The sequence below is a fragment of the Onychostoma macrolepis genome, chromosome 01 (genome assembly GCF_012432095.1).
Source record: "Onychostoma macrolepis isolate SWU-2019 chromosome 01, ASM1243209v1, whole genome shotgun sequence".
NCBI classification, from domain to species: Eukaryota; Metazoa; Chordata; class Actinopteri; order Cypriniformes; family Cyprinidae; genus Onychostoma; species Onychostoma macrolepis.
In genome coordinates, this window is record NC_081155.1 from 40,074,144 (window position 1) to 40,100,338 (window position 26,195).

A 26,195-nucleotide genomic window follows, 5' to 3' on the forward strand; every position below is an offset into this window, starting at 1 on the left:
AATTACTAAAAATGTTGTAGCTGTGTTGGAAAGCAAGCAAAACACTCAAGTGAACATAACTAAACCTATAATAATAATAATAATAACAACAACAATAATAATCATAATAAATAATAATCATAATACGTCCTAATAGTATTACTAATTAATAAAAAATAACGATAAAATAATATGAATAATATAAAAATAATATTTATAATATTATTTTTCTTAAAGTGTATTAATGAAGAATATTCCACCTTTCTCCTGCAAGATGTTGCTTCAGGCTTTTTATTTTGGCACTTGAGTAGATTCATTAAATATTCTGCTGTTTTCATTCATAATTGATGGACATGTCTAATGCAGACAAGGCTTGTATCAGATTACATCAAAATCTTCAGTGCACTTCCATCAGTCAGCTAGGCTCCTTATCATTAAGAACAAAGCATATTTCAGTTCTTATCATAATGTTATTACAGTGGGTGTATTTTGTGAAGTTTGTTTAGAACACGTAATATAATAAGATAGGCCTAAAGAGGTTGATAGCATCACTAAACCTATTATCCACATTTACTGCACCTAAGAACAGTAAGTATAGGAAAATAATCCATGCTGTTTAGCTATTACTGTAATGCTGCAAACTGTTCAAAATTCTGGGGTCAGATTTTTAACATTTTAAAAGAAGATTCAAAGAATATTGAAATAGAATGTTTTGTTTGTTTGTTTGTTTGTAAATACAGTAACAAGTAAGTGTGTTCTATCTTAATCCATTTTAAAATGTTATGTCACAGCATCATTATAGCCTGTCTTCAGTGCCACATGATCCTTCAGAAATCATTCTAACATGTTGATTTAGGGCTCAAGACACATTTCGTCTTATCATTATCAACGTTGAAAACAGTTGTGACATTATAAATATCTTTACTGTCATTTTTGTATCATAAAGTATCAATAAAAGTATAATTTAGCATCATCTTATTGACCATATTTTTAAATGGTTGCTTTATGTCTAGGTTGCTATAATAAATATCTATTTTTAATAATAATAAAACAAATATTAATATTACTTTTTTTAGGTATGTGTTTTTTTAACATGGTGTAGTACAATAATCATGTTGTGTATAATTATTTGTTTGTTTATTATATATATATACCAAATCTAGCTGTTTAACATAAGAGTTAAAACACAATGAAGAGCAACAACTTTATTACAAAAATGAGTGATGACTCGGTTGTGAATCGGTTCAGTGAACGAACTGTCCAAACGATTCACCGAAATGAAAGGGCGTCTCGTTTCTGCTCCACGCCAGTTGATGGCAGTAATCACTGTAACCAAGTAACTATCGTCACAACATAAGAAAAAAAAGAAAGAAATTGCATTCTGGGATCTGAGAACAGCCATCCTCCATCTTGCTTTTTTAGCCATACAAGATAAGTGGCACCGTGCAGTTAAATGATCACGTTGTTATTAAACAATTTATTTGGAAGCAAGAGTTTCGCCTTCACCCTATTGTCATGCAGTCTGGGTTGATTCCTTAAGTGTGCGTTTTGGAGCTTGTTTTAAAGACGTTCAGGTGCTTGCACTCGTCTATCCGATGCTTTAGAGGTGTTCAGTCTCCTGGTTATTGCTACTGAACTCCACCGGCGTTTGAAATGGGTCGTTCGCGGAGCCGCAGCTCTTCCCGCTCCAAACACACCAAAAGCAGCAAGCACAGTAAAAAGCGAAGCCGCTCTCGGTCACGGTCCCGGGACAAAGAGAGGAAGAAGCGCTCGAAGTCCCGAGAGTCCAAACGGAATCGGAAGAGAGGTTCTCGCTCTCGGTCCAGATCTAACACGGCCACGTCTCGCCGGGAACGGGAAAGAGCCGTCTCTCCCCCAGAGAGAATCGATATTTTCGGCAGGGCGTTAAGTAAGAGGAGTGCTGTAGATGAAAAGCAGAAGAAGGAGGAAGAAGAGAAGAAAGTCGAAATGGAAAGACAGAGGAGAATGTGAGTACCTGCTGCACTTTCCACAACCAAACGTGTCACAGATGTAAACATCTCCAGAACAGTGTGAGCCACTTGAGGACCCTTACAAAAGTTACTGTGGGAGTACCAAGATACTACCATCGTATTCTGGGAAGTATGTCGAAATGCCATGTAAATGCATGCATTTCAATGCAATAGTACTTATTTATATGTGTGACCCTGCACCACAAAACCAGTCATAAGGGTGAATGTTTTGAAATTGAGATTTATGCATCATCTGAAAGCTGAATAAATAAGCTAGGATAGGACAATATTTGGGGCGAGAGACAACTGTTTGAAAATCTGGAATCTGAGGTTGCAGAAAAAATCTCTATATTGAGAAAATCGCCTTTAAAGTTGTCCAAATTAAGTGCTTGGCAATGCATATTACTGATCAAAATTCAAGGTTTGATATATTTACGGTAGGAAATTTACAAAAAGTCTTCATGGAACACAATCTTTACTTGATATCCTAATGATTTTTGGCTTAAAAGAAAAATCAATTACTTTGACTTTTGCTACAAATACACCTGACTTTTTTGTGGTCCAGGATCACATATGGTGCTTTTTTAGTACAAATATCATTGACATTGTACTCCAGTCAAGGAAAATTATATTACCATTGCACCATATCTGAAATATCATGATAATATATTATAATACAGTGGTGGCCAAACTTGCTTGAACACTTGGCATATTTAAGAGGTTTCAGTTGTTTTTGTTGAATTGGCCATTACAATGCCCATAAAACGAACTATTGCTGGAACTACCTGCGTCGGAAGGAATCTGCTGGAACATTGAAAATGATGGACTGGCCTCCTCAAAGTCCGGACCTCAACCCCATCAACCAAATTTGGGGCAAGTTGGAAAATAAACTGGACAGATCTATTGTACATTCAAAGGAAAGCCTTTGGCTTGAGTTGCAGAAGGCATAGGATAACATTAGTGTTGAAGTTCTCAGGAAATATATTGACACTATGCCAAAGAGATGTGCTGCTGTAATTGCTGCAAAAGTTGGACATACCAAATATTAAGGTTAAAAGTTTCTAAAAACAGTACGACTGTTTGATGAACATTATGAAATGAAGTAAGCAATAACATATAATAACTTTTAATTATCACCATCATAAAAACAGTAAACACTTGCTACAGTAAATAAGAGAGAACTAAAAGAGAAAATTATAATGTCTATAGTAAAAAAAAGAAAGAAAGAAAGTGATTTTCAATTAATATTCAACATTGATGTCAGTATCAATGCTGGCCTTTAAAAAACCTATACAAGTGAACCACTACTGACTTTGTAGTCACTTGATCTTCTGTGCACAATGACAGATAGCATGTGCATTGTATTTAAAGTTGCTCAATTGTGTCATAATTGGCATTTAGTACGTTTTAATTTTATCGTAATGAATGAAACCGCTGACTTTAAACTTGTCTTCTTTAGTCGACAGCAGGAGATAGAGGAGCGTCTGATTGAGGAGGAGACTGCACGGCGCGTAGAAGAACTTGTTGCCAAACGTGTGGAGGAGGAACTGGAAAAACGAAAGGATGAGATTGAAAGAGAAGTGTTGCGGCGGGTGGAGGAGGCCAAACGCATTATGGAGAAGCAGTTGCTAGAAGAGCTGGAAAAACAGAGACAAGCGGAGCTGGCCGCTCAGAAAGCTCGGGAGGTAACTTGCATGTGAACAGGCAAAATTAAATTTAAGCTCTTCTTAATGCTGATTCAGTGGGTAGGATTTCCTCTAGTTTTGTTGGAAGTGGGCCTGTTTCACACCACATACACACATTTTGCAGTCCATATTACCAGTATAATAGAAGCAAATATATAATATTCAATATAGTAACCCAGAAATGAAATAATTCTCAGTGTGGAGCTGCTGCTTATGTGCTGGAAGGTTACCGATGTGAAAGCATGACGCAAGACTTAGAAGACGTATGTGATGTTAAACAGGCTTTAGCCTATTTCCTCTCAAAATTAAAAGTGAAATGGACTTTCTTTTTCAAAATTTTAACTCTAGTTGTTCTCTCATCATAGTATCTTTGTGTATGACATAGTGCTACCGTTCTGTTATCTTTAAATTTCATATTTCACCCTTGACAGTTTTCTTAACAAAACAGCTCATGCCATGAGTTCCATGAGCCTTTGTTGCGATTCGCCTGAACTTCACTATCTCTCAGTTGCTTACGATTAGAAGTGATGAAAGTTGTTCACGCTTCTGTTCCTCCTATACACCATTTGAGCTGACTGCTCTTCAGACGGCACTTCACTGTGTGGCTTTTTTCTGAGAGTGAGATGTAAGTAGAGAAGTACCGAGAACACAGGTCAGTGGTTTGAAAGAACCTCCCTTGCTGGTTGGTGGTACATTGTACAATTAAAAAAAAAAAAAAAAAGAACATATTCCCAATTTGACCCTGACTCCTTTAGGATCTGTTTATTTGTGAGTGAAGGACAAGTTTACTGTAGGTTTATCCATGTCTGGTGAGCTGAATGGATCTTCATTATCTACTCATGCGTGTTGTTTGTTCAAGTTGTGCCACTTATTTTTGGGAATAATTATGATTTTTGTCACTACAATTCCACTGAAGCACTTTGCCTTTGCAGGAGGAGGAGAAATCAAAGCGGGAAGAACTGGAGAAGATTCTGGTGGAGAACAATCGCAAGATAGCCGACGCTCAAGCTAAACTGGTATGTGTCGCTTAAAGAGGGATTTTATTTTTCATTTTTTATATATATATATATATATATATATATATATGATAATGTTGTTAATTAAGTGTGGTAGTACTTTATAATTGAGAAAAAGCTAGCTGATTTTTGAATTTCATTCCCATTGGTGAACATGAGACTTCTTTCAAAAACATTCAAACATCCTTCAGATTAAAACTTTTGAACAGTAGTGTATGTGATTGAAATTATGGGCAGAGGAGCCATTAAAATCACTTAAAAACAAACATTTATGTTTTGCCCTTCTAACAAGCACTCGATTGGCCTTGCTGTCTTCTCGTATAGAATGAATGTCCCCTTGCACTGTCTGTAGCCATGTGGAACATTAATGTTGCATAAGCACTACTTGAAATGTTTTGTATTATGGAGTTTTCTTTCTCAATAGAGCAGTCTTTTAGAAGAAAAAGAGACTGCAGTTTAGTTCTGGTCCGGATGAATCCCGTTACAAAACCGCTTATATAAGGGATCCTCTCAAGATTCATCTGTCAGCACATGAAAGTGATCTGACAGATGCAAGTCTGTCCCTTCCAAACATTTTTCACTAAATTCGGTTTGTCATAAACATCAGACTGTCCCACATGTTGCAGATGCTATAAGATTCGAAATTAAACCGACTGTTGGTAAAATACTCTTGTGCAATGTCATCAGAGCACAGGCCGATGGCTTGAAGGCTGTGATTAAAGTGTGGGACTAATGATTATAAACACATTTCTCAATAAACTGTGACTATCCTGTGGCAATTCATGCATAAATAGTATGTATTTGCTTATACAATATCACACTATTTAACATAAAGATAGTAAAAGCATATGCATAATGAGTGCTGAAATGTCTGTTTGTTTTCCATGTGTATATATTAGGGCTGCACGATATATTGCATGCGATTGTCATGCGCAACTAGTCAGTAAAGCCGGTTCCGTGATTAGCTCTAAATCTCCATCACCTGTTTTCAAATGGAGCAGCATTTAATACACAGAGCCGTAGTTCATTGACAAGCTACGCAATATCACGTTCAATATCGCAGGCGATTCATCTGCGATTCTGAGCGCGAATTGCATAGTTTGTCAGTGAACTACGGCTCTGTGTATTAAATGCCACTCCATTTGAAAACAGGTGATGGAGATTTAGAGCTAATCACGGAACCGGCTTTACTGACTAGACAATATATCGTGCAGCCCTAGTATATATCCATATAATAATTAGAAAATGAATAATTATGGAAAAAAATAAGATTGTAGAAGACAATCTTAATGCGCTACTTGCTGGGATGATCTCATGAAGTATGGTAATCCCAGAAGGTGCTCTATGGTTGTGTTTAAAGCAACTATTATAAGAAAGGAATCCAAGGCAATTCTTCTAGTCCAAAAAAGTTTTAAAAGCCTTTATTCACATTATGGCCATCACAAAAGAAACATTGAAATTTACTAAAAATCTGTGACATTGGGAGAAATCAAAAAAAACATTACAGGGAGGGATCTCTAATCTTGTTATCCATTACAAAGTATGATAACATTAAAAAAAATAATAATAATAATAGTAAAATAGTAAACAAAACAAAAACAATCGTACTAGTAATGGTTTTACAAAAATGAAGTAAGTTTAATTCTTTATTCGACCCAGGAAAAATGATAGCTTTTAACTGAAATGTCCAAAAAGCTTCCCTTTGTAAAAGTCTTTGTAGTCTATCATGCTTTCTAGATCCAGTTACTGTTTCCAAACCAATGATTTTTTTAAAGTTGATGGATTAGAGTCATGAACCAACGCATAGTGCACTGCCATATGGTAATATGTGTTTTTTGTATGAATTGCATTTTTATGATCCCATAATCAATCTTGCAGTCTACGCATAGTTTCAACCCCACAGAAACAATTTCAAGGACATTGAAGCTTATAGATTATATATGTGCTTTTACAGTTCATAAAGGATCAAATTGAATATATTTTATCTACAAATGATTTAGTTTGAAATTCTTTGTCACAATGATTGCAGTGTCCACATTTGAACATCCCTTGCATTCCTCTGTCCAACCATATTGTCAGGCAAATAACTTCTCACAGCTTTATCCTTGATCGTGGGAGCCTTTCAGTAGCTCACAATTGATGGTTCTTGAAAAATCTCACGTAAACTCGGATCACTTTGAATAATCCCCCAGTTCCTATTGATTATACGTTGAATTTCATCTGACACAGTACTATTGTCCATCACAAAATATGGTCATGCTGAGCTGTTCTTCTTTTTGGAGTAGGTCATCCTGTTGTAATTGTAATTTTATTCAAAGCCTGATCAACCACTCTTTTTTTGATATTCCCTTGGTTTAAAATCATCTGTCATATCCCTAGCAAGGTTATTAAAGTGTGAGTCTTTGAATTTGGCCCAGTGGAATGCTTTCCATTTATTTATATGTAAAAAAATACATCTGTAAAATAAACTTGTTTTATTTAGATGGTAACTTGGTTCTCTAATCCTATTTTATTATTTTTCACAAAGAAATTGTTAAAAAATATATATAAATAAAAAAGTAAACACTGTAAACAACAGTATACTCTGTAATCTTGCGCTCAGGAACTGGCATTCTAAATGTTGTCAAAATAAAAGTCTCACATGCTGTCAAAATAAAAGTGAAACATCAGCCAAACAGAAAAACCTATTAGCCAATGTCGATAATTAATTAATTAATTAAATAAAATAAAAAAAATCCCAAATATATCAGTCGACTACTAATGAGTAATCATAAATTGTACTTTATTTGTTTGACTGCAAACAATTTATTGCATGTATCGTAACCCAAAAGATGACGATGCTGTTGACGTATAGGGATCAGCCAAAGTTCTGTTCACATGTTAATATCTAGCTCCTAATTAACTCCACTTTTTCTGTCCTACAGGCAGAGGAACAACTACGAATAGTTGAAGAGCAGAGGAAAATTCATGAGGAGCGTATGAAGTTGGAGCAAGAGCGACAGAAACAGCAGAAAGAAGAACAGAAGATCATTTTGGGGAAAGGGAAGTCGAGGCCTAAACTTTCTTTCTCTTTAAAGGCTTCTGAGTGATGAAAACAATGTAGCCAGGATTTGTTCAGACTTTCTCCAGACCACCTCTCCGTGTGAGACGTTTGTGCTGCAGCAAAAGGTCTTCTTCATAGGTCTCATGTGGTGTGTTTCAAATTCTCAGAACAACGGGAACAATCAGATTTGTCAGAAACCCTTCAGTTTTTTCCTGTTTTACCTGTCTGTTTTGTATTACTGACTCTTGTATAGATCACCTCCACTTGTCCTCCATGTAATCTCTGCAAACGCATTTGGTGCATTGTACGAGCAGGGTAAAAAAGGACTGGCCTGACCTGCTCGTTCATCCAAACGGTTTCCGGTTTCACTAATTCAAGGCCTCAACAGATTTTCCTGGCGGATTTGATTGAATTATTTTTATTTTTTTAATAGTTTATTCATAGTGTAAAATAATTAGAAGGAAAGATTGACAGGGAAATTGCTTGAACTGGAATTCCATCCCTCTATTTTGAATAGCACAGACCATTATGGGTTAAATGGTAACCAGTCCAACCAAGAAGCATCATAAAATGATAATAACCTCCTTTTATCATTTTTACTTACACGTTAACAATTGAATATCCGAGAGGTAAAGTGATGCTGTAATAAAGGATACCTGGTCGTTGCATGTCAGTGAGCTGCGTATATGTTAGTGATGAGATACTTTTAGAGGTGATCGAGTGAAAGGTTGCTGATTGGCCAGAATTTGTGTTTGTGGTTTAATATTTGACCCACCTATCAAGAACATGTCAAGAATCTCCAATAAATCCATGAATGTGTCTTGTTTCTGACGTTTGCTTGCATATTTGTGTTAACTTTTAGGATTAGATTAAGCACAATTATGCATAAAAAATCAAGTATTTAAAATCAAATGGGAGTAATATGCATTCGAGATGTTTTGTCTGTCACAAAAGCTAGGTTTAAGAATCTGGAAAGCATGGGACAAACAATACAAAGTGGGTTAAGTTTTGAGGTCAGGGTGTCATCAGCTAATGCTTTAAATCCGCAGTTTAATTAATAGTTTGTTTGACACCTCTGTAAGGTCGGCACAAACCCAAACTGCAAATACACAAATGATTCACGACCAAAGGCAGACCAGACGATGGAAGTGCAAACACATCACACCTTAACACCGATCGACATTCAATTATCTCTTACATGTTATTTTTCTTTTGATTATTGTCCAAACACGCGAAGGATAATAAACAAATGTTGCCCTGTCCATCGAACAAATGTTTCAGTTATTTATTTATAGGCCTATTATGTAACGAAAGCTATAATTTTGAGATTTTTTTTTTTTTTCTAAACATGAAATGGGTGTTGAAATAACCCACACCCATGTGAGTAATACATATTTTTAAGACTTTTTGAGCTTTACTTGACTAAGCGGATTAAAATCGTGGGAAATGCCTTCACAAGCATCCATACGGGTTTATATTAAAATAAAAGATTAATAGTTATTTGATTTCAAACACGACGCCATGTTTAGCCTATATATGCATACATATATTTAAGTACAAAATGTATCCAGAAATAAAAAAATATCGTAAGTAGGCTATACCAGTAATTTTCAGTCTTTGTGTCAATCTTTTTTTAAACTTAAAACTCCGCTAAATTTACTTTTGACCCTGGACCACAAAACCAGTCTTAAGTGTCAATTTTTCAAAATTGAGATTTATACATCATCTGAAAGCTGAATAAATAAGCTTTCTATTGATGTATGGTTTGTTAGAATCGGACAATATTTGGCCGAGATAGGCCTACAACTATTTGTAAATCTGGAATCTGAGGGTGCAAAAAAATCGAAATATTGAGAAAATCGCCTTTAAAGTTGTCCAAATGAAGTTCTTAGCAATGCATATTACTAATCAAAAATTAAGTTTTGATATATTTACGGTAAGAAATTTACAAAATATCTTCATGGAACATGATCTTTACTTAATATCCTAATGATTTTTGGCATAAAAGAAAAATGGATAATTTTGACCCATACAATGCATTTTTGGCTATTTGCTACAAATATACCCCAGCGACTTAAGACTGGTTTTGTGGTCCAGGCAGAGTCATATATATATATATATATATATATATATATATCTAAGGATTGATTATAAGTCTTCATTTACTCATACTAACCTTTTATATCTGTTGACGGGGCGAATTGCTCATTTATTTTAATATAACTAGTTTTAAATGGAGTTCGCTGAGGCCCCTATATTGGGTTGCGGCCTCCCGGTTTAAAACCACTGTATTGAAATGATTTAGGCGCCGCTTTGCGCCTCAGGTAAACTCGGGTGGTTGCCTAATGTTTAATAAAGCAGTACCGTTTCCAGACTCCTGTTTAGTCTCCTTCAGTTCGTCTAGGTGTCACTCATTCAGCGTCATCCAATCGAGAGTAATGTGGGCGGGGTCTAACGGCAACACTGGGTTGTCCTAAGAAGTCTCTGAGCACGTCTTGAGGGCACTCCAAGACTGGCAGAGTTGAATGCAAAGACGAAGAACAGGAGAAGCACTGATACTGCCTTTAGATTAGACCTCGGCAACATCCGAATTTCACAGCTATTCTGCCATTCCACGGAACCTGCACCATTTAACTGTTTTCTCTGCGTTTGTAAGAATGTTCATAGGCACTGTTTCCCAAAGGATGCATGTTAAAACATTTTAATGTCTAAAGAGCCTGATGGATTATCACACATCGTTTTGTTAAATTTGTCCTTTAGAGTGCCATTTGCGATTGAGCTGTTTTTTTTTTTTTCGTTTCGAAATCAAACGCGTTTTCAGCAGATGACAACAACCGGCAATATCGGATTCTTCTCGTATTAGTGCCTGTGGATCTCACTGTTATAATCAAATTTGGACTGGTGAATTGTTTTGCATCGCAATGGATACAACTATGTGGAGTTATATATTAGGTCTTTTCATGGTTGCTTGTCGAGTAAAACTGGCTCGATCAACAGTTTTAGAATCAATATATTGGAATACTTCGAACACCAAGTAAGTACACTTAAAATTAAGCCTTAACCAAAAAGCGTTGTATGGCAAGCAGCTTTAACATTTAATTATTCTATCTATTTTTTTTTAGTAGTGGTTATTTGTAATTACTAGTAAGTAGCCTAACTGTGACTAGTTTCTATCTCTATACAGTGAATATTTATTCCAAAAGTGGCTGATATATAAATCAGTCACTTGTAATTCTTCATTCAATAGCGTGCATTAATAGCCATTACTGTCCCCATTGTAACTGGTAACAAATTGCAAATGTTTTGCCATTGAATTTCACGGATCTGTGGTTCAGTGTAACTGTATTAGTTATTGTACCAGTTGTACTTTACTAATACCCTTTTCTGACACTAGTGTCTATTCCAGTTAGTCCACTAGTTTCCAGTAGTGTTTTTTCTTGCCATATGTAATGACTAGTTGAAATGGCTTAATTACCGTTTATACTAGTAAAATTAAAATGTTACTTGTACAAGTTGGAATAGCCTACTCACTATTGTTTAATAAACAAGTGTTAGTATAACTGTAATACAGTTGAGAAATAAGTTATTGTACTTAACATGTAGTTACCAGTCATAAGTTGATATCTGAACCACAGATCCAAATATAATTCAAAGGCAAAAAATATGTACTAAGACTTTAAGGAAACCGTTATGCTGATTGGTAGGAATGACTCTACAATGTAACATGATTTTTCTAATCTTCAAAGTAGGCTACTACACAGACACCTCAAGAACCAAAAATGGCACTTGAGTGATCTGAAGGTGTAGCAAACAGCCACCGAAGAACCATTCATTTTTGAAGTGTATCTGTAATTTCACTTTTTTTTACAGTTTTAATTTTCTGATTTCTCTATTGATTTTATTAGCCTGTCATAGTCATTTAAACACAAGACTGCTCACTAAACATATTCGTAATCCATGGCACTTTGTTGGAGGACCACCCACCTTTCCAGACTGCAGGGTATTAGTTACAATGATGCTTTATTGGCAGCAACATTGAGATGCAAGTACTTTCATTTGCAGATTGAAGCTGGACGGCGACCACTGTATAAACTTTTTCCGAAAAGAACTTCCACCTCATAGCCATTTCCACTATTTGTAAATGTTAATTTACATAATTTAAGCAATTACCCTGTGTGTGCCCTGTCAAAAATTGCAGGTAAATGCAATGTTTTGTAGAAATTATATGGTGAGGCTGACATGTCTTGCAAAATCCATGTACCCTGGTATTTGCTGAGGAAAAGCTGCAGAATGAATCTGCACTTAGAGAAATCAAACTTGTGGAGATCTTACATCATGGTTAATATCGTGTAAGAGTGCTGAGCCACAGCCTAAATTTAGGACTGATTATAAGCTGAGAAATGTTCAATTGAAGAGTGGATTACAGCCTCTCGCTGATTGCCATAGAGAGATCTGTTGCCTGAGCTCCTTTTTTCCACTGTGAAGTGTGTCTACGAGGTCTATACATCTGTTCCTAACCACACCTTTCTGCGTCGGGACAAATAGTTGCTAAACTAGGGTAAGTGCTACTTTTCGAGATCAAAACACCCAGCCTAGTGTTTTCTCAGCTGCCAAAGTAGTACACACTCACTTCCTGCCATAGTGTGGTCTTGCTATTTGGTCAACGCACCTGACAAATGTTATTAACATTAATATTGATGGCGCAATTTCACCAAAAATGCACTTAAATTTCCCATTTAGTTTTATTTATTCCACAATCTGGCCACTCAAGTGAAAGCGGTCGATTTGGTGGCTGTTTCTTCACAGCGGTGAACCTGTATTCAAATAGATCAGTTTTGTTTAGATGCAGGATAACGTTCCTTTAAGATGCTAAGCTGTAGTGCAGCGGAGCTTTGCCGCAGGTTGTAATCGGTTTTCATGAGTTCCAGTAGCTCAGTGGGTCATCTTTGTCCCAGAGCTTTGGAGACAAAAGGTGCGCTGGGATGAAGGCACAGTTCAACCCCCATCCCGGTTTGAGCCACACAGAAGTCGGTACTGCAGGGGGCGGAGGAGGGGCACTAAAGCTTCCTGTCTTCTCAGGACCCCCAGCAGAAGCTCGAGGGTCCCTTTCTTTCCAGCTCTTAATGACTTTATGAGGATGGAAGCTAGTCTTAGAAAGTGACTCTTTTATTCTGCCTTATGGTGTTTAGGGAAGCATGGGAGAGAATAAGACCATGTCTAACTTTGTCATGGCAGATTTAGAAAAGAAAGGACAAATCCAGTGCACACAGTGGCCTGTTTACAATGGAATTTGTGTGTTTAATGAGAAATCAGATTAATCTGAGAATCTACAAATAATTGGAAGGTCAATATCAGAACGCTTTTACAACAAGTGAACATTGTAATAGGTGATATAGTGAGGTTGTAATAATAAAGGGCAGGAAAGGACTGCCAGCAAGCGGTCATGAGTGAGCGATTGTTAATTGTGCAAATGCATTACAGAGTAGAGAAGTATGTAATGGGGAAAAACATAAGACTGCAAAGTTGCATACATTAGTCAAAAAATGTGTAAGTAAGCCAAGGTCCCAAATGCTTTAGATGCATTTGCATTCTGCTTCAAGACAGAACTCTGAAAATTAGCCAAAGGAAATTGCTTGTCTCAATCCATTGCATTGAGTTGCTTGTTTTAGAATAAATGGAGGGTGGCAACCATGGGTCAGATGTATTTTGAAAAAATGTCTAATTTTATTTATTTTTTTTAAATAATGAAAGTCAATGGGAGTCCAAAAACTGTTTCAACATTCAAAATGTCATCTTTTGTTTTACTCAGGATACAGGATTGGATCTAGAATTGACTCTTAAAAGACATTAATGAAGCCAATGAACAGTTGCTTAATTCAATTACGAGCTTCAAATATTTAATGGTTTTGCTGTGAAGATATATTTACTAGATATACAAACATAATACATTTTACATCAACTTTTAAGGTTCTCACGCCTAATAAATATTAAACGATAGAAAATTGATTCATTATTATGCATGCTAATCAGTATGTTGTTCCCATTTCTGTAACTCTATAAGATCTTTAACATCACCGTGTTCCCTACAGGTTTGTCCCAGGAAGGGGTGTAGTACTATACCCTCAGATCGGAGACAAAATGGACATTGTGTGTCCAAGAATCAAGCCAGGCTCCACTGAGCACACGAACATTGAATACTTCCGGGTCTATCTTGTTCCCAAAGAACAACTTGAGACCTGTCGAGTCACTAAGGGCGACATGTTACTGCTCAACTGTGACAAGCCGGACCAGGACGTGAAGTTCACCTTCAAGTTTCAGGAGTTCAGCCCCAACCTGTGGGGCCTGGAGTTCTACAAAGGAAAGGACTATCACATCATCTGTAAGTTTACTGCCATGCTTATTCATGAATTTACCTCAGGTGCTGATTCATGATAGTTTTTCACCTCCGTTGGCAGCTGTAACACTGTGTAGAACGAGCCAAATTCAGAACTGATCCCACCCGTGGGAATCTCAGCCTCCGGCATTGTCTCCCAAGATATCTTTTCCGTGTTTTCGTCTGGGAAGGCAACTGACTAGTGTAGCCCTCCAAAAATAGTGAATGAGTCAAGTTTAAAGTTAATGGAAATGTGTTAAATCCATTACCACACATGATGTCTTCATTATAGACATAAAGATATCATTAATCATTATATTGTTTAGCTTGCATCATTTTTTTATGTTTTCAAAAATGTAGTTTTTCCCAAGCCTATTTTTGTCCTCTTCCCCTCCGGGAAATGTCACAAGTGTTCAGTGTTCTCTGGGAAGGAAGACTTGTTGATGGCCCTTTACATGGATGTCATTAGTATCATTCAACTACTTTGAAAAAGGGGTTATCGTTCAGTTTAGCGTGTGTTGATCTCAGCCCCTATTCAGTTGGCACATTCCTTAATGGCCGTTTATGTGATTTTAAGATTTACACGCTCCAAATCCCTCAATCCTTTGCCAGTATGAGACGGATCGGTTTGATGTGATTTTTCAAGGCAGCTTGGCCTGTAGCCCGAGGGACATGGATATCTGACCTAAATGATTCTAAAAAGACTTACCTCTGTGTCTGTGTGTGTGTGTGTGGCTTGTGTGCATGCAAATGTCAGAACGTGTGCATGTAACTGTGATGTGTGCGAGAGTTGACAAAATAAGAGGAAGATAATTTTTTTTCGGCATGTTAGAAAGACTTGATGTTCAATACCGTTCAAAAGTTTGGGTTAAGTATGAATTAAAAAAAAAAAAAAACTTTTATTCAGCAAGGGTGCATTTAACTGATTGAAGACATTAGATGTTCATTAGAAGACATTTATAATGATACACAATATTTCTATTTAAAATAAATGCTGTTCCTATGAACTTTTTATTCTATTCTAACTTCTGTTTTTTTAGAATCCTAAAAGAAAGTATCACGGTTTATACAGCTTTAAGCAGTTTTCAACACTGATAATAATAATAAATGTGTCTTGAGCAACAAATCAGCATATTAGAATGATTTCTGAAGGATCACGTGACACTGACGACTAGAATAATAATGCTAAAAATTCAGATTTGCATCACAGGAATAAAGTACATTTTAAAATGTACTAAAATAAAAATGTATTTTTAATTGTAACAATTGTATTAAAATATTACTGTTATTACTGTATTTTTGCATAAAAGACGTCTTTTAAAAATCATGCCAACCCTAAACTTTCGAATGGTATGTTTTTTTTTAAGGTACTATATTTTCAGTTTATATAGAGACATTGAGGTTTTATATCAATGAATATTTCTTTTAATTAATTGATTTTTGATACAGTAAGTTAAGAAAACTAGTAACAAAAGTTCTAATAATTAAAAGTAATAATGTTTATTTCTAACATATTTTACTATATAGGTTTAACTAGAGAAAAGTAGAAAGAGAAAGTGCAAGTATATATAAAAATAGGAGGTTTAATAGTATTTATATTTTTGTGTCAGATAAACACGGTGAGTGTGTGTGGTCTCTCTCCGTGTGTGTGTGGCAGATAAACACATTGAGTGTTTGTGTATATCAGCCAATAAAAATTACAAAATTAGGAGTAACCATTAAATACCTACGCAATCAGTACAAGACATCATCATGTCCTGCTGCAGCTGCAACTTCCAACAAATAATTAGCATTTCTTCTAGACACACAGACAGGATATATTTCTATGTGGTTAAAATATGATCGCTAGGATAGTTACATCTCTTAATGTCTGCAAAAATCTAAAAATAATCTGCAGAAACCATGCCATCTGCTTGGACACACTTGCTTTATTGTATGCGCGCAACTTCAATTTTCCACCTCCACTTTGTTGCTCGGTCGCTGGCTTCGTGACTGGCTGAGCTGCGCTGGCCCGAGGCGCTGAATGTGCTTGTTGTGGTTAGGAAATGAGCGGGCTTCATTCAAGCCGAAGAGTCGGGTCACATCTAGAGCGGCCGCTGAAGATGAATGTGGGAACGGTTGTAGGGAACTGGGACATGTTGGGTAAAAGTGCTCTCTTCTCCCCCTCTGTTTTTCTCTCCTTAGCTCTTTGGTTGGCTTTCTCTGCCCACCCCCCATTCTCTTGCCCTTTCACTCTCTGGTCACTCGGTTCTTTCTGTGCCCTAAGCAGTTTGAAGGGGAAGTCCATTTGTTCATGTGGGATTGGTCTTAATCCTCGCAGTGAAAGAGAGATTACGGCCCAATGGAATTCTTTAGCTCTGCTATCAGAGGACACAGCATGGGTGCGCAGGCACAATGGCATTTAAATCGTTCGACCAAGCCACTCCACTAGCCGTGGATTGACGGCCAAAGCAAATCCTTGATATTCTGTGATAATGATGTGAAAAGGCTTTGGTAATATGCTTAGTTTCTGTAAAGTTCAAACCCGTGTGATTACGCTGCGGTTATTACTCACAGTATGAGGGGTTTCTAAATTAGCGTGCACGTGAGTGCGTTTGCGCCCCTCGTAAAGGATTTACTGGCAAACAAACAGAAGCTTTTAAGAAGCTTTGGCGAAACTAAGATTTTCTCTTTGTACGAGCAAGCTCAACCTTCGCCTACTGCGTACGCATGCATAGTGATTGATGAACACATGACTCAAATGTCCGCAAGGACCACTTGAAAGGTTTTAAAGCACCTGTGAGGAAGCATGCGGAAAGCTGACCCGGTCATAAACTAGCTCACTTAGTGCTGCTAAACCTTATATGGCCAAATACATACACAGGACTGGAAGAGAAATGGGCCTCGAGAGGAAAGAATAAGTCAGTGGCATGTTGAAGTTTTTAAGATGGATGATGGGATTTAAATATTCAACATCAGAAATGTGGAGTACTAAATGTTGGATGGATGAATCTCACAAAAAAAAAAAAAAAAAAAATCTTATATTGCTTTAGAAAACTGAACTGAAATGTTCACATTTTACTCTTTTTTTTTTAGATTATTATTTTTTTAATATTGCTTTGAAATTGCTTTGTGGATGTTTCACTATTAAGATGTAGTTCTCATTATTCTCAAAGTTGATTCTTATTAGATTCACATATTTTATAATAATCAGCCTAATGCTGATGCAAAATAAAAATGATTAAAAACATTTTATTACTGCAATGTTTACTGTATAACAACAGCAATGCAGCAAATGATGTGTTAAGACCTTTATAATTACCAAATTTGAATGATTTATAATATGTAATTACTACAGTTAAATACTGAATATACTTTTTGTTGCATTCTAGAAATGAAAATGAAATTTTGCATGATTATTATAGTGAGAATTGATAGAAAATGGATTGAATTGATAGATAGAATTGTTTTGCTTAATTATCATATAAATAACGTATTGAAGCCCCTTTCCACCACTGAATAAAAAAAATGAAAAAAGTAAATTGGGACTTTTTATCTAACCAATTCTGAGAAAAAAAGTCAGAACTGCATAAAAAAGTCCAAATTGTGAGATACAAACTCGCATTTGTGAGAAAAATGTCAGAATTCAGAGTTTTTATCTCGCAATTCTGACTTTATTTCTTGCAATTGCGAGTTTATATCCAACTATGACTTTATAACTCGGAATTATATTTAATAATTGTGAGTTTATATCATGCAATTCTGAGAAAAAAAGTTCAATTCTGAGATTAGAACTCGCAATTACCTTTTTTTATTTTTTATTCAGTGGCAGAAATGGGCTTCCATACATAATAATGTCACATTGCTTTCATTAGGAAAAATGTGATCCAGATATGTTCTTTACACGTTTTGTGTGATGTTATTGTATTCTTTTTTTTGTTTAACACAATTATGAAAACGGTTAATACATTTTTTCTTCCCTCTTTCAGCCACATCAAACAGCACTTATGAAGGTTTGGACAACCACGATGGCGGTGTTTGTAAGACCAAATCTATGAAGCTGGTCCTGCGAGTTGGACAGAGTGAGTACCACCCATACCTACACCTGCATCGATGAAGATCACTGCTTCCATAACAGTCTTTCATATCAGTGGTCTTGTAGTGGGTGTCCATGCTAGTGTGCCTCAGCGTGTAATTGAAATGTCATGTGAGCTTGTTTCCTGTGGCGATGCCAGCTGTCCCTTCTTTGGGCTTGTGGGGAGATACTTGCAGCTTTACGCCAATTCATTAAATTCTCTCTCAAAACCTGGGGCATAATGCCTAGAAGCCAAAAAGATGTAAGGGTGGTCCGATATTATGATCAGTTTTTCAGTTCGCTGAACATGTTGTACTGCTTTGCTCCACTAATAATTTTCGTTGCTGCCTGTTAATATTTAATTCTCTATTTTTTATAGGTCCTACAGATTCATTCTCAGCAAAAAACTATCCAACTAGATATCCTCCAAAATACCCCGACAGTAAGGACCAGAACACCTTCAGCAAAGAAAACGATGCTGTCAACAGAGTTGGTAAGTATTGATGTATACAAGGGTAAATCTCACTAAATGTCATAAATTATAAAATAATTATTATTAAACATATTTAATATAGTAAACAATATATTTTAGATTATAATATACAATATAGTAGAGCATAAAATGCAATAATAATTAATAAAATATGAATAAAGTCATGCATCATAAATATCCGATTTCACACCAAAACTAAAATCTAAATAAATAAAAGAAAGGAATAATAAAAAGTTAAATACGATATAAAATACAATATATTATATGTTAGATTATAATATTAAATAGTATAATAATTAATTATTCAATTAAATACACTGTAAAAGTGATAAGTTGACATAAAAATTAAGGAAACCCGTTGCCTTAAAATTATTAAGTACATAATAATAATAAAAAAAAAAAAAAAAAGTTAAGTGAACTTGACAATTCAATTAACTTATTTTTTTAATTATCATTTACTTAAAAATTTTAAGGCAACGGGTTTCCTCAATTTTTTTAAGTTAAATCAACTTATCACTTTTTACAGTGTATGCTTGATATATCTCAGATGTCAAAATTTTACTAATTTTTTCACCACGGATGTGAATTTATTATATACTAGTCAACATTTGAAGTGGATCAAAAGCTTTTATCAAAGTCCTAAAACCTAAAATCAAAATGTGTTCTTGTCTTAGGACAATGTTTTTGATCCACTTCAAATGTTGACAACTGTAGTTTTGTTAAATATGGTTTGAAAACCTTGGAAACCTTTTTGTGTTTTTTTTTAAGTGTGTGTGTGTGTGTGTGTGTGTGTGTGTGTGTGTGTAAAGAATAAAATAATTTAAAATAATTGTAAAATAATTAGACATTTTTTTGGTTATGTATCACAGGTGCAGATTTATGTACTAAATAAATACATAAACAAAAACTATTAAATGTTGTCAGTTTAACATGGGCATGCATATCATGATATTAAATGATTTACATTGTGTTTTAATCCAACAAATAATAAACTAAATCTGATCATAAACTCCCCATTCTTTCTCGTTCCCCAGACCCCATGCAGAATGGTGAGTCTGGAGGCAAGAGCGGAGAGTCCGTAGGATCCGCTGGATCTGAAGTAGCCCTGTTTGCTGGCATTGCATCTGGTGCCGTCATCTTCATCATCATCATCATCGCTCTGGTAGCACTGCTGCATCGGCGTCATCAGAAACACTCCGCCCAGTGCTCCGCCCAGCTGCCATTAAACACGCTGCCCAAACGCGGAAGTGCTGCCAGTGGCGGCAGCAACAATAACGGCTCTGAGCCGAGTGACATCATCTTCCCGCTGCGGACCTCAGGAAGCATGTACTGCCCGCACTACGAGAAGGTCAGCGGTGACTACGGCCACCCTGTCTATATCGTCCAAGAAATGCCACCGCAAAATCCTGCTAACATTTACTACAAAGTTTGACAGAGAATGGACAACAAGCCACGGACACGGAAAAGCCGACCGGCTCTGTTTCAGATGTTGGACATCAGCGTTTTGATGCCTCTCTGGCGCTCAGATGTTTGTTGCAGATGGTTTAGCTCTATTAGCTGGATGCCAGAAGGGCAGAAGTCTTGTTTAATTCAGAAGAACTTGGTTTTGAGACTTGATTCTGGATTAGATGTGGGTGCACATGGGAATTTGCTCTTCTGTTTATACCTTAACATGGAAAACTGGATGACTTTCAAAGCCTCATCTTACAGATGAACATGCAGTGAATGCTGCAACGTCATGCTGAATAAACATGAGAACTGATTTTGTTACAAAAATACTTTTTTTAATTTATTGTTTTTTGCTTATTTTGATGTTTCTAAAATCCCAGATCTTAATTTGTGCACGAGAAGAGGCCTTTATTCCTGTACTTTGCAATTCGTCAATGTGTTTGAGTCCATCCGATGCAATTTAAGCTGATATTAACTGTTTGCATCCCAAAGCTGGCCTGATGGATGCATATTACATGTCAGTTCAGACATTTGTAGCCCTTATGCTGTTGACGTGCAAGCCGGTGTGGTCCAAAACGCATGTGGTTCTTTTATCCCCATTTGCTTATAACTTTTCAAACATTTATTCAAACAGCAAACAAACAAAACTAAAGATCAACATACAGAAAGATCCTTTGTTGACTTGGTAATGTAAATACAATAGCCAAGCATTTAAATTATGCTTTTTGTGTGAATCTGGACATTGCTCATGCATTACGTTTCATCATTGAATGTTCGGTTGATTTTGTTCAGATACTTCAGGAGTTTACTTCAGCAGACGTGAAGCGACTTGTTGGATATAATGGACATTTTTTTTGAAATCTTGCATTTGTTAAACTTGTTTGTTGATTCTAGCCGATAGTGTGTTGAGGGAATTTCACATTCCAGATGGCTGACAAGGTTGAATGAAATGATTCACCATAGTCGCTTGTGCTGCTCTCTTATTTTTTTTTTTAATTCTTTTTTTTTGTTTTGTTTGAATGAATGAATGAATGAAAAGTTCACAAAATTGTTTTCTATTGTTCAAATAAAATAAGTGGCCTCAAAGTCAAAACACAAATCTTGACTCAATATCTAAAAGCACTACTGTTAAAAAATCAGAGGAAGATAGATAGATAGATAGCTTCATACACATCAATACCTATAGCAACTTTCAACTAGCTTTGGACCAATAATCAAAAACAAATCAGAAACAAGACTGTCCACTCGTTAGGTTCTTCATGTCCCTGGCGACTACATAGGAAGCACATACATTTGGTTTAATTTCCAAATGACGCATTGGGTCACAGGACACTCATCCCTCTCCCACGGTGTAGTGTGATGCATTTCAAAAGAAGCACTCGCACCTCATGACCTCAGACACACTTAACCGTCTCACACAATCCCGGCTACACACACATGTTCTCACACCGTGTTTGCGCTTTTTCTTACAGACTCAGATAAGGACCTCTAACCTTCCACAGCACATTATATGTGGCCCTTCCTCTCCCCTCTAACGCTACAAACAATATTCCACCCTGAATACTAAGCATGGATAGAGCAGAACAGGAAACAGTGTGTTTTGTTTTGGAGGGACAGAACAATGGGGTGGTAAATCTACAAGTCATGCCAGCTACCTGTCACATTCGGCCAAAAGAAACACTTCTGTCATTTTACAAAATCCCGCATCCTGGAATGTACTCGATTTTGATGATTTTTGCAAATGCATAATGTATTTTTCTCATCTTCTCAATCATTGAAACATGAACGGCGGTTTCTTGCACTCAGAATTATGAATATGCTAACAATGTCTTGAAGTTGGTCAGAACTTAGTTTGTTTGTCTGATTTCTATTACCGACCAGCCAAAATGTCAACCAAGACGATTAAGCAGCTCATATTAGTCCAATTTGACAGAAACCGCTGATTAAGCTTGGTGTGTTAGGTTCTTCTTTGCGTTATTTGAGATGTTTTCTGATTTTAAATCTCTCTGAATAGTTTTATTTGGCATTTAAAGGGTAAGTTCACCAAAAAATAAAAATTCAGTCATCAGTTACTCACCTTCATGTCATTCAAAACCTGTAAGAGTTTCATTCATTTTCAAGGTTTTTAACAAAACCGGACAGATTTCGGACCCTCATCCAAAACGTTGGTGCTTCAAAGAGCATGTAAAAGAAAAAATATGAATCAAGTGGTCAAGTCTTCTGAAGAGGCACTGAAGATCGCTTTAAACGATGAACAGATTTTATTCACATATTAAACACTGATCAACGCACATAAATAATGCACAAATCAAATATGCGTTTAGAAGATGAATAAAAGACAACATGAGAGTGAATTTTCATTTTTGGGTGCCTTTAATAACCCATATCAATCAAGCTAAAATTTGTTGCAACGTTTCTTGACTTTATTCTGAAGAACCTGTGAGGAAATTAAAACTAGCAGCCCAATATTCTGCCATCTGCTTCCGCACCCAAGTATGGACAACTTGAGAGTTTTTTTTCCACACTCTTTACCTAAAAACTTACAATGAGTGAAATACATCTTCCGCAACACACAATGCATCATTAAATCAAAGAGAGCACAGCTGAACTCGTATATCCGGAAGAAAGCACACATCTGGACTAGAAATGACAAAAGACCTTTTCTAGTTGCCCCAAACATTTACAGCTGGTTCAAAATCAGGAACAATTACTCAGAGACCACAATGCCTTATGCCATATTGAATAACTTTTGGAGACGTGGTTGATTGTGCGCCTTTTTGTTAATGTCTGTGAGTCAGAACTCACAGGAAATGGGAAACTTTTTGGGAAAAATCAAGATATCATCATGTGGCAGGCACATTTCCTCCCCACCAGTGCGTGTAGGATGAAATAAAGGGCCAGTGAGGAAAATAGGGGTGCTGGAGGGGAGGTAGTGGGGGAAGGGAGACACATCTGTCATGCAGGGTGAGAAAAGAAAAGGGAGGAAAAGGCCTCAAGTATGTTTTTACTCCAAAGGAGAGCCATAGATCATTTTGGACAAAAAGCAAAAGCTCTGTTTGAATACACCACTGTACACAAGTTTGAATTCCTTAAACGACATGAGGCCGCTTGACCTGCATTAGACTAAATCGAGGTGCTCCACAAGATGTCTGGTAGACCTGACCTAACAATGGGCTACGAAAACATTTTCATTATAAGACGATATCGCTAATCTATAAATGTATCATTACTCTCTTGAAAGTTCCAAACCTGTATGACTTTCTTTCTTCTGTGGGACACAAACGAAGACTGACATTTTGAAAAATGTCATACAGGTTTGTAAAAACATGAGTACAGGAGATACACACTTTCAAAATATTTTTACACGAGATGTTACATCATATTACCACATTTGCTTCCACAATTTTCCCACAATTGCACGTCCAGTTTATTATAAATTTGGTTAAACCAACTTTCACTTTTTAATGTTAGGAAATGATGACAGAATAAAATTTTGTTTTCGTGAACTTGAGTTCAAATATTGCTGCTCAAAGTGCTCAAGCTAACCATTTTCCTGGGCCAATTTGGAAAATAAATAAATAAATAATATGGTGGGAGGAAATAATAAAATTATAAATGAATTCCCAAAACTTGTAGGTAAATCATGGCCACATTGTAGAACTTCATTCCCTCGTTGCACAAATTCTTAGTTTTTATTTAGCTAAATCATAGGGTCATGGAACAAATTAGTACAAAGTGGTCACAGCTGACCTACAACGATGGAATAAATTAGTAAAATGTGGCCACAATTTAAGTACATTTAAAGAGGGAACGAATTAATAAAATGTTGCCATGAATTAATAAGTCGTGGGAATGAATTCTTAATTTATTGGCACGATATCTATTCTTTTTTCTGCCTGTCTTGTGCTGGGCTCCCTGCAGAAACATATCCAGACTTTTATGAAGTGTCATTCCAAATGCAATATTCCGATATTAAATTGGAAGCAATAAGTTGCGAGCTAAAGGGTGAACACAAAAGACAAAACGCAATCACTCAGAACTGCAGACAAACTGCCTGCGGATGAAGCCTTCAAAGTTACCCGAAATTTCAGTGTCTCTCAATTCCATATATCACCCTCCTTACGTTCAAGTGACAGGGAAAGTGGAGGAAAGATTAAGGGCTTGCGCACCAAGGAATGTTAAGTGTGGTTGAAGCATGTGTGCTGAGTATAGACTAGCGCACGTTCAAGGCCAAATGGTTTGGAAACAATTAAAGTAATGGAGAAGGAAAAGGCAGAACGCCTCCTCTGTCTATCGTCCCCCACCATCCTCACCCAAGCAGATGAATAACAGTCCCACCGAACCCCAGTGTCACCTTTTTGACTGTGCCTTTATCTCATTTCTCACTTTCTAGCGCCTAGCGTCACTGCTGGCACAGCTTGGTGCATCCCGCAACTTCAAGGTTTAATAAAGGGTGTGAAAACATTTAAAAAACACGGCCATTCTCTAGCTCCACTACACTTAATGCACAGGGCACGGGGTTAAAAGCTCGATTAAATCTGGCCGCCTTTCCAGCACGTCATACCAATGGACTCAAGGTCCAAAAAATCGGTCTTCCTTCAAGGAGTCATGCATGCATGCAGGTTATACAGCAGCATGCAACAGCACCGCAACCAGTGTTCAAATTGCAAATGCTTCTACATTTGTTCCACCACCCAGTAAAAGCAAACCCACATTCAGCTGAAAGGAACGCACATTGACAGCCAGATGTGCTGTCTGTCGTTTATTTGGCTCTAGAAAGACTTTGGCCCAAGGGTGTGGAGTTCCCCTTCTGTTAAAGCTGTGATGTGACATCCCTGTCTGGAGGCCTTTTTTTACATTTTAAGTATCTGCTGCTTCATTCACGGTGTCTGTAATTTAGTCTTTGTAACGTTATTCAAAGCACCGAATTCAAAACGTGACTCAATGAAAGCAGTTTGAAAGAGACGTAGACATCATTCTAGGGAAACAATTAGTGGAGTTCAACCCCTCGTAGCTGAACCTTGACCTCGTAACCCGCGCGGGCCTTTCACAAAACAGGGATTATAAAGCCATTTGATTGCATTTTGTTACAGATCATTATGGAGAATGAGAGGCGGAGGGGATGAATATCTAATTAGATTGCCAAAGAAACAATCTAACATATGTTCCTCTATCTATCTATCTATCTATCTATCTACACTCTAAAAAATGCTGGGTTAAATACAACCTAGCGCTGGGTAAAATATGGACAAATCCAGCGATTTGGTTGTTTTGACCCAGCGGTTGGATTAAACATTTAACCCAACTGTTGGTTGAAAACAATCCAATCGCTGGGTTTGTCCATATTTAACCCAGCATTTTTTAAGAGTATCTATCTATCTATCTATCTATCTATCTATCTATCTATCTATCTATCTATCTGGTTTGTTTGTTTTACATTTAGTGGGGCTTGCAAAGGCCAAATTTTCTGCACATAATTGCTGTGTAAATTGTGATACATCGTTTGTGCAACAGACATGAATGACATCTCAAGTTTTATAACTTATTGGAGGATGTGAGACTTATGGTAAAATAAGGGGAAAAAATCTCAAGCTAGCCTCTGGAAAAATGTGCCTCTACCTACCTACCTACCTACCTACCTATGAGTATAGTTGTCTGCAGTTTTTGACTGAAATTTACACTAGTGGCAGTAAAACACCAATAATCTTTATTCTTTTTCCAGACAAATTCTGGTTACAGGAACAGATTATTGATTAATAAAATGCTTATTTCTGTGTGGTTACTTACACAACACTATGTAATGTAGTGACTCAGAAAACCTTTAACATAGCATAATGTGTAAACAAATACATTTTGATGACTGTATCACATTACCAGCTCCATATGAATGCCTTTTCTGATGTAGTAAACTTGCTCAGTAGCTCACCCGGTACAGCATTGCAGTTGTAATGCGGAGCGCCTGGATAGTCATGATAAAAGAGCACAAAGATTTGTTGAAATAAGTAAAAACTGCATGGTTGATTCAGCAAATGCATTTTTACTCTCTGTTTTTGTTAACACTGTCTATTTAAGGTAGGGTTTAGTGTCTGCTATACATTACTTTCAAGTGCAA

At 36.5% G+C, this 26,195-nt stretch overlaps 2 protein-coding genes across 2 annotated transcripts; both read left to right on the forward strand.

Moving 5' to 3' along the window:
* Positions 1 to 1,355: 1,355 nt before the first annotated feature.
* Positions 1,356 to 8,540, forward strand: arglu1b (arginine and glutamate rich 1b). The gene is made up of 4 exons (XM_058786933.1): positions 1,356 to 1,967; positions 3,430 to 3,655; positions 4,588 to 4,671; positions 7,596 to 8,540. The coding sequence occupies exons 1-4, from the start codon at positions 1,633 to 1,635 to the stop codon at positions 7,758 to 7,760; spliced, it is 810 nt and encodes a 269-aa protein (XP_058642916.1). The 5' UTR covers positions 1,356 to 1,632; the 3' UTR covers positions 7,761 to 8,540.
* Positions 8,541 to 10,102: 1,562 nt separating this feature from the next.
* On the forward strand, positions 10,103 to 22,104 carry efnb2b (ephrin-B2b). Its single transcript, XM_058792298.1, has 5 exons — positions 10,103 to 10,748; positions 13,804 to 14,093; positions 18,056 to 18,148; positions 18,521 to 18,634; positions 19,669 to 22,104. The coding sequence occupies exons 1-5, from the start codon at positions 10,636 to 10,638 to the stop codon at positions 20,064 to 20,066; spliced, it is 1,008 nt and encodes a 335-aa protein (XP_058648281.1). The 5' UTR covers positions 10,103 to 10,635; the 3' UTR covers positions 20,067 to 22,104.
* The last annotated feature ends 4,091 nt before the right edge of the window (positions 22,105 to 26,195 follow it).